At 38.9% G+C, this 9347-nt stretch overlaps 1 protein-coding gene across 3 annotated transcripts; it reads left to right on the forward strand.

Annotated features, from left to right (window-relative positions):
* Positions 1–517: 517 nt before the first annotated feature.
* On the forward strand, positions 518–8278 carry LOC122076835 (potassium transporter 11-like). 3 transcript variants are annotated; one of them, XM_042642422.1, is made up of 8 exons: positions 518–1481; positions 1893–2118; positions 2944–3189; positions 4492–4542; positions 4677–4937; positions 5024–5191; positions 5284–5538; positions 6603–7023. In XM_042642422.1, exons 1-8 carry the CDS (start codon positions 1311–1313, stop codon positions 6668–6670), a joined length of 1446 nt encoding a protein of 481 aa, XP_042498356.1. In that variant the 5' UTR covers positions 518–1310; the 3' UTR covers positions 6671–7023. The 3 variants fall into 3 exon arrangements, with proteins under 3 accessions (XP_042498356.1, XP_042498354.1, XP_042498355.1); XM_042642420.1 differs by lacking the exon at positions 6603–7023 and adding an exon at positions 7164–8278 and having other exon boundaries at positions 523–1481; XM_042642421.1 differs by lacking the exons at positions 518–1481; positions 1893–2118; positions 2944–3189; positions 6603–7023 and adding exons at positions 3302–4386; positions 7164–8277.
* The last annotated feature ends 1069 nt before the right edge of the window (positions 8279–9347 follow it).

The following is a 9347-nucleotide window of genomic DNA, read 5'->3' on the forward strand; positions in this document are numbered from 1 at the left end:
ATTCCTAATGTATCCTATCATTTCCCTCAAACGTAACTTACATACACTGGTCAGAACGGGGGTGGTTATGAACGTTTGTTACAATGCCACGTGTCAAATTAAGTAATACTACAGTGTAACCGCTTGCAGGAATCCTACCTATAATAAAAATAAATAAATAAAATTTAAACAGTACGGCCCCACATGATTAGAGTGTAACAGAGTACCAAAACCAAATCAGCAAATCCCAAGCCTTTCGTACGGCTGTCAGCCAGTTATGAAAATGGTTGGATCCCACATCATGTTACAGTCAGTAGTGGGCCCCACTTTGACAGAAAAGCTAAACACATAAAAAAACCTTCACCAGGTAATCATCCCTATTTTTTATTTTTAAATAGTGAAAGTGGTTTCTCACTTTTTTTTTTTATTGTTTTCCTTTTTTTCAAAATATTTTAATGACTTCATTATGCAGTTTAATAATGCAATTATTATTAATATTTTACCAATCGAATCTTCCAAACGAACCCCAGAGAACCCAAGAGAGGGAGATTCTCTCTCTCTCTCTCTCTTCTTCTTCTTCTTCTGTAGCAGCCAGCAGGAGACGGTTTGTGTCGTATTATAACTCAAAGACCAAGTTGGAGCCGTGCTTGGATAAGAGATCAGGAAACCCCAGGTTCCAGGTTCATGCTTTAAGACACTTGTTTATGCAGAAAGCTCTGTTTCCTGCAACGCAGAGAAGAGACGAGTAGGCTTCCTCTGCTGCAACCTCCAACACGTTTTTTTTGCAGTTCTAATTACAGTAGATACGACGATGAGCTGTTGTGGTTAGGTGTCCTCGGAAATGCATTAAGGAGGCAAGTTTTGACTGAGATTATCAAAAATTGAAGTCGGGTTTAAGAAGTTCTGGCTTTTTCTTTTGGGAAGTGATACTTTATTCTAGTCCTTGAAAGGATTTACCCCATCTGGAATTTGCATTCATTAATGGGTGTTTGAGATTTTAATGGTTTTGTTCTTCTGTAGCTGAGATTGGCTGTTTTTGAGCTGACCCCACTTGGAAATTTGTACTCACAGTCAAGTTAAAATTTCTCGAAACGGCGATCTTCAGCTTTTATTTTCCTTGTTCGTTCTGTTGAAACTTGAGAGTTGAGACCAGAGGCCAAGGGAGGTTGGTGGCATGGATGGATGACTCTTGAGCTTTCAAGTTTCAACTTGATGGGTTTTCTGCTCTTCTTCTGAATTCTGTAAAGTTTTCTTCTTGTCGGTTTGAAGGTTTGGTTTCTGGTGTATTTGAATTGGAGATCAGATAAGATTGCTTGGAGGGAGAAGGAAGGATGATTGAAAGAGCAGGTAGTGAATCAGGTACCAGATTTATGGCTTCTGTGGCTTCGACATCAAATGAAGATGAAGCTACTAATAAAGGCAACATGTGGGATTTGGAGCAAAAGCTTGATCAGCCCATGGACGAGGAGGCTGGAAAGATCAAAGATATGTACAGAGAAAAGGTTAGAGATCATAGGAGTGTACTGATTTAGCCTATTCGCTTTTAGTTCTACCCTTTTTTTTCCATTCAAGAGACTGGAGTCAGGAAGAAGCCCTTTCAAACTCTGCTTAGTTGGGTATATTGATTATTAATTCTTGAGATTCTTCTCACAGTATTCCTCTGTTGTGAATTGTTTTTGGTGGCTGATTTTCCAATCAAAGTTCTGGTGTTTAAGCTGTTCATTGCCCGTATTTTTATATATGATATGACTAGTTCTGCACTTTTACTATTTAGGATGATTCATGCAGATGGAAGGATATATGTGTTGGTTTCAGAGAAATGGGTTATCATTTGTTGGCAATAAGAATAATGGGACTTGAATCTTGTATTGGTTGCTGATTTAGTTCCCTTTTCCTTTTGCGTCTTTCTCCAGAAATTTTCGGCAATGTTAGTTTTGAGACTTGCATTCCAGAGTCTTGGTGTTGTATATGGAGACCTGGGCACATCTCCCTTATATGTTTTCTACAATACATTTTCTCGTGGAATTGAGGATCCGGAGGACATCATTGGAGCTCTCTCTTTGATTATATACTCACTTACTCTTGTTCCACTCCTCAAGTATGTCTTTTTGGTGTTGAGGGCTAATGATAATGGTCAAGGTATACTGGTCTCAGACTATGAACTTGCTACATTGTTGATTGATTCTTTTGAATTGACAAAGTTTGGAGCAGACATTGAGCTTTCTGTGCATCTAGGCACAACAATAACAACAACATATGTATTTAGATGTATACTAATAAATGCAGATGAAGCTGTTAAATTGATTTTAATATGATCTTTGTGTTACATGAAGTATGTAATATACACCATTGGTTAAATGGATAAATCTATCATCTAGAAACAATGCATTTCTGTCTGTGGCAGACGAAGGGGAGGGGGGATAAAACAGATAACTCTTTCCACTTTATTAATTGTTGCAGGAACACCATATCTTGGATTTCACCTTCTCATTAAGATTTAAAATTTTCTTTCAGTGCTGAAGATATTATGTCTGTTATGATGTGTGGGAAGAAATGACTCGGTGAATATAAAATGATTTATTTGGGGGAAAAGATAAGTGAAATTCTAAAAATAAAATCAAGAATGTTAAGATTAAAATGAGTTATTTGGCCGGAGAAAAATGAATTGTGCATGATTAACTATGGGTTATTTTTTTGGTGGATGGTTTACAAGAGAGAAAAGGTGGGGCTTGACCCCAGGTGGTCAGTTCTCAAAAACAATAAGCCCAAGATTTATTTTACACCTTTTTCATTACGTTGAGGTTACTAAAATCATGATAAATTTCGTTAATGGATATCTCATCTTAAAAGTTAAATATATTCTAGCCTCCAATGGTTGCTCAGCATTATAGCATGCTAATATCTTCTATGTATATTGATGAGGTATTGATATCTTCCCAAAGGCTCATGTTCTATGTTTTGCAGGTGGAACATTTGCTCTTTATTCATTACTCTGCCGACATGCAAAGGTGAAAACTATACCGAATCAACACAGGAAAGATGAGGAGCTAACAACATACAGTCGGCATGTATTCCATGAGAAATCATTTGCTGCAAAAACTAAGAGATGGTTAGAGGGACATGAATACAAGAAGAACGCACTTCTTATCCTTGTCCTTCTTGGCACTTGCATGGTGATTGGGGATGGGATTCTAACTCCAGCCATATCAGGTCTTGCATTTTTCATGTCTGAGCTGTTTAGACTTCATTTTACATTTTTTGCTTCATAAATTTTCATTCATATTCAGGTTGTGTTGATGTATACATTGATTAAGGCTGGAGCTGCAGTGGACGGTAACTGTGTTTGAAGACATGCAGATTTAAGGATTTGAATTTGAAACTCTTTGCTGATATGGAAACATACATTATCAAATTTTTATTTGAAGGGCTTCTCTATCTTATTTCCAATATTTGCATCTTTAACTCTATACAGTGAAATTAGTATGAATTTTACTAATACTGTATTAAATCTGTCGTTAGGTCCACTGTATCTCTAACACAGTTTTTCTGGACCTAGTTACACCTTTTTTATATGTGGTTATTTAAGGATTAGTGACCTAGCCCACCAACTCACATGAAATCAAGGATGTAATCTGTCTTGGCTGAGGGTGATATTTTCCATTGGTGTTTTTCATACACAAATTTGGCATGAATTTCTATTTGGTTAGGTTGGTAGTTCAATCCTATAAAGTATGGAAATGGACAGGTCTGGTTTAGATGTTTAAACTAATCCAAGGCTGGCTCACTCCGGCCCTCTGATGACTGATTTATATAACTGGAAATCTGAGAATCAAACATTTTTTTATGTTGCTGGTTTACATAACTCCATTTCATGGCTATCCAGTTCCTGATAAAATAGGAATAACTTCAGTTAGTGATAAATACAGAAAGCGGATACTTTCTAAGCCATATCCTTGGCATGATCAAGATATATAGTTATAATCTAGGCTATTTTTGGTCTGAAAAATCCAAATGTTTGGGAGATCAATAATTGTTTATGGTTTCCTCTTTTTTATATCCTGGTCAAAGAAGACCATCATAATCTTGTATTCAGTACAGAGTAAAAGTATCCTGCCAGTCTGACGTTGCCTACACCCAGACACAGGTGGGTGCGAAAAGACCACGCTGCCCCCACCTGGCAACACCAGACTGGCAGGGTTCTTTCTCCTATTTTGCCTATCAAATAAAAAATAATTTATAATTTCCAGATAAATTGAAGTGAAAGACACTTATCAAATATCATGACCTACGGTATCTTCTCCAGTGTGTCTAAATTAGGTGCTTTGATGTAACCTTGTTCATTCGTCTCTCTCATCATCATACCCCATACTCAGTTCATCTGTTCTACTTTGAAGTATCAAAATGCTGGTATGCTACCCTGAAGTATTTATGGGAGTCAATTTTTCTCCTTAATGCTGTTAAATGATGCTGAACCAGAACCTTTGATTAATTGAATTATTTTTTGTGTTGCAGTTCTTTCAGCTGCTGGAGGAATAAAGGTAGACCACCCTAATATGAGTAGTGGTACTTTCTGAACTATACATGCAAATTTTTTTTATGAGTATGCTTCTTATTCCTTTTCTATGAGAATGCACTATCATCTTTTCTTTCTGGGATCTGAAGTTTGTCTAATTCTTATATTTCTGTCTGTTGTACAGATGTAGTTATCATTGTTGCGGTGATAATATTAGTAGGTTTGTTTAGCATGCAACATTATGGCACAGATAGAGTTGGATGGCTGTTTGCTCCAATTGTCCTTCTTTGGTTTCTCTTTATTGGAAGTATTGGTGCATTCAACATATGGAAGTATGATAGTTCTGTTCTGAAAGCGTTATCCCCAGTTTACATTGTTCGGTATTTCAGGCGAGGAGGGAGAGATGGTTGGACCTCCCTTGGAGGGATCATGCTTAGTATCACAGGTCATCTTTCTATTGTGACATGAATTTTCTTCTCTAACTAGTCTATGCAAAGAATCTGATATAATGGGAACTTCTCATTCTTGCAGGGACAGAAGCACTCTTTGCAGACCTAGGACATTTCCCAGTGTTGGCTGTTCAGATTGCATTCACAGTAGTTGTGTTCCCTAGTCTTCTTTTAGCGTATTCAGGACAAGCTGCTTACCTTATGAAACACCAGGATCATGTGGTAGATGCATTTTATCGCTCAATTCCAGGTCTGTTCTGATCTCACGCTTCACATTACATTTACTCGCATGCTATAATAAAATTATACACTCATAGAAGTTGGTAATTGCTTATTTTGTAGGGAGTGTGTACTGGCCTATGTTTATTATTGCAACATTAGCTGCTATTGTTGCTAGTCAGGCCACCATATCTGCAACATTTTCAATTATCAAACAGGCCGAAGCACTTGGCTGTTTTCCAAGAGTAAAGGTTGTTCATACGTCAAAGAATTTCCTTGGTCAGGTATATATTCCTGATATTAATTGGGTCCTCATGATTCTCTGCATTGCTGTCACTGCTGGATTCAAAAATCAGAGCCAGATTGGAAATGCTTATGGTAAGTTTTTCTAGTGGAGTATTTGATGCAATTTATCTGCTTTATTCTAATATATTTCTTGTATGTACATATATTCACCATTAAATTGTTACCCCAGAACTTACTTTCCCAAGCAAACCAATGTGCTGAGACACTTCCATTAGTCAAATCATCTAAATGTTTTGTTTCAGCAACCTATAACATCAGTGACTAAAATTTCATTGGATTGAGCAACAGTTCCTATCCATGAGTCTCAATTTTACCGAGTTGTCATAAGTTCCAGCATGATCCGACAAGGAGCTGGAAGCCCTTAACAGAAGTTCATACCTGGGTCCTGTACATGTATATTCTGGAAAGTCTTCCATGAGTTCCAAGTAAATTTGTAAGCTAATAGCAGATCGGATGGATCTCTTGATTGCTAAAGTTCTAGGCGGGTTGTTGCAGACTTAATTTTGGAAAAAGTGATATGTGAACATTGAGACGGCCATAACAGAAATTCATGCTGCAACTAGGCTGGTTGTTGTGGAGTTTATAGTAATATGTCTCCGGAATTCCATTTTAATATCTGTTTTCTGTGGTTCAAACGGCATAATCAATTTTCGTGGAAGGATTAGAGTCATCATTTTATGAACATTGTGGCAGCCGTAACCCAAGCACATACAATAGCATCAGTAGGTCAATCTTGTGTCTGATGCTGCTTGAGCCATAGCTCCATGATGAGCGACTCCAACCTTCAAACATTTAGCATGAATCACGTTTGGTCTTCACTAGATTCCTGCCTGTTTATGTCAATTAATAGCCCGATACTCAAGTAAGGAGGTATTCTTCATTTAACACTTGGTTTCTTGCTGTTCCCACATAACCATTTTAGATGATCCTTGGTGGTCTTCTATTGATGGCTTTCTTTGAAGAAGACCCTTTGTTTAATTCATTATCTCTGTAGTTTCCCCCCACGTAGAGTTTGAAGTCCCTTCATTTTGATCTCATGCTTTTTGCCATAGCATGGTTGGTAGGACTGCATCATTAACTTGTTTTCAACTTCTAGACCCAAACAAGTGAAATGAATGAGAATTCTTTGATGTCAGGTTGGAGAATTGCTTCTTCAATTAATGATAAGCAGACTGATGGCAACACTTGGTGCCTTCACAGATGAGAGAGAGGTGGCAATATGGAAGAGGCAGGAGCAGTGGTTTGTATGAAAAAAAAAAGCTGGGGGTGGTGGCTGATATAACAAATGATAACAAAAATTGCCCCGCAATGGATTGACTCATCAAATGAGTCCTATTGGTAGAGCATACAAATTTCAGGAACACAAAGTGTTGTGCACCATGTTATAATTGCTGAAAATTTGTTGGGATACTCATCGGGAACTCATTGTCTGCACTAAACAGTTAAAAGAATTAGAGGAGGCTGAAAAATAACATGCACATTAAGGTTATGTGAAATGTATCCTACTTACAGTGCATAATTGTGATATCATGATAAACCAATGACTCGGGTCTAAAACAGCATCTGAATACATTTTAATGTTTCCTTAACTCTGATTTCTTACCTTTTTGTATTCCTCTTAAATTCTGATACCAGTACAAATTTTTTACCTTGGAATTACAATTACACTGATAAGATCTTTCTTGTGCCAAAAATAGGAACAGCAGTCGTGGTAGTCATGCTGGTGACAACATCTCTCATGATTCTAATCATGTTGCTTGTTTGGCACTGCCATTGGAGTCTTGTCCTAATCTTCACCATTTTATCATCAGCTGTGGAACTTCCATACTTTTCAGCTGTACTTTTCAAGGTTGATCAAGGTGGTTGGGTCCCGCTTGTAATTGCAGCTGCCTTTCTTGTCATCATGTATGTCTGGCATTATGGCTCCATGAAGCGTTATGAGTTTGAGATGCACAGTAAGGTTTCCATCGCATGGATTCTTGGGCTAGGTCCCAGCTTAGGGTTGGTCCGAGTCCCTGGTATAGGCTTTGTGTACACCGAATTAGCTAGTGGGGTGCCCCCCATTTTTTCTCACTTTATCACCAACCTCCCTGCCATCCATTCCGTTGTTGTATTTGTATGTGTAAAGTACCTCCCTGTATACACAGTGCCTCAAGAAGAGAGGTTCCTTGTAAAACGGATTGGGCCTAAGAACTTCCATATCTTTCGGTGTATCGCAAGGTATGGTTACAAGGATCTCCACAAGAAGGATGATAATTTTGAGAAGATGCTCTTTGACAGCCTTCTCCTATATGTCCGTCTTGAGTCGATGATGGAGGGATGTTCAGATTCAGAAGAATACAGTTTGAATGGTCTGCAAACCATGCAGTCAGGGGACTTCCTACTAACTGAGAACAGCAACACATTCACCTCCAACATGGAGTGTACAATATCAGACGAGGACTCAATTGTTCCCATTAAGTCCCCATTGCAAGCCAACAAGCTGAGGTCATCAGGGCAGACCAGCCAGAATGGGATAGATGAGTTGGAGTTCTTGACCAGTTGCAGAAATGCTGGGGTGGTGCACATACTAGGGAATACAGTGATAAGGGCAAGAAGGGATTCAAGGTTCTTTAAGAAGATTGCAATAGATTACATTTATGCATTCCTTAGGAAAATATGCAGGGAAAACAGTGTCATCTTCAATGTTCCTCATGAGAGTCTCTTAAATGTGGGGCAGATTTTCTCTGTGTAATTCTTTTGAGACTGGTTCAATTAAGAGAAATATTTTACCTCCAAAAGGAAAAAAAAAAAGGTTCAATTAAGAGAAATCATGATTATATGTCTTCACTTGGTTCTAAGGTTGTCCATGGTATGGTGTCTATGGCCTAAACCATTGTCACAGCTCTAGTTGTTGCTAGGTAGGGATGGCAATGGAGTGGGTTAAATGGACCTTCCCCACCTCTAATGGGGTGGCTTTGGCTAGCTCAGCTGTGCCCGGCTCCGCCCTGTTCCTATCCATGATCAGCACAGCTTGGCAACACCCGAAGACAGTTTGCACAGAATGCAGGACTTTTCCCAAACCACGGTCCCAAACAGAGAAAATTTTTAGAAAACCTAACTTGGCCAACTATGTATCTCAGTTGCAATCTAAGAACTTAGAACAGGCCACAGCTAACGCTGGCAACAAAATTACTTCTGCAAGTTTCTCCATGAATGTTGGCAACAAAATTACTTCTGCAAGTTTCTCCATGAATGTCATCCCCTATCATCATTTAGAAAGTTTATATAAAAAGTAGTGACTTTGAACAATCACTTTCACATGCCAAACCTGACGGTTGAAAGCTTGATATTGTTGCGAAAAACGTATCTCCTTGACATGGATTTCTACCAAGGGGTTATTCTTCAACCCTTGGGGCCACCCACATGAGTTCCATGGTTCTCATGGGTCTTGAGGTTGGGGGTGCAACCCAGTCGAGCTGGACTAGATTTCTTAAAATCTCAACCCAACCCTAGGTGCCTTTAGCTCAATCTAGGCCCAGTGCAGCTTAAGGCCAGGTCAGGATGTCGCAATCCAGCCTGACCCTAGTTGACCCTGATTAAGCCAGATTCAGGCAGGTTGGCCTTGATTCAATCCTATTTTTGTCATTTTTGGGGCTAGGCAAGGTTGGGCTAATCCTATTTTTTTACCATAGCCCATGCTTGGCCTAGCCCTACCACAAGCTTGAAAATCTCAGCCCTGAACCAACCCGCATGCTGAGAAGTCCAGCCCAGGCTGCATTTTCAGTATCTCTTGGCCAATTCCAATTTATATAACCTAGTATTTTACGGAGAAATTTTTCTTACACCCATAGTGTAGGGTTCAGCACCGTCTTACGTGATCTCCCTCGACACAACCCCCC

Source organism: Macadamia integrifolia, chromosome 4 (genome assembly GCF_013358625.1).
Source record: "Macadamia integrifolia cultivar HAES 741 chromosome 4, SCU_Mint_v3, whole genome shotgun sequence".
Lineage (NCBI taxonomy): Eukaryota > Viridiplantae > Streptophyta > Magnoliopsida > Proteales > Proteaceae > Macadamia > Macadamia integrifolia.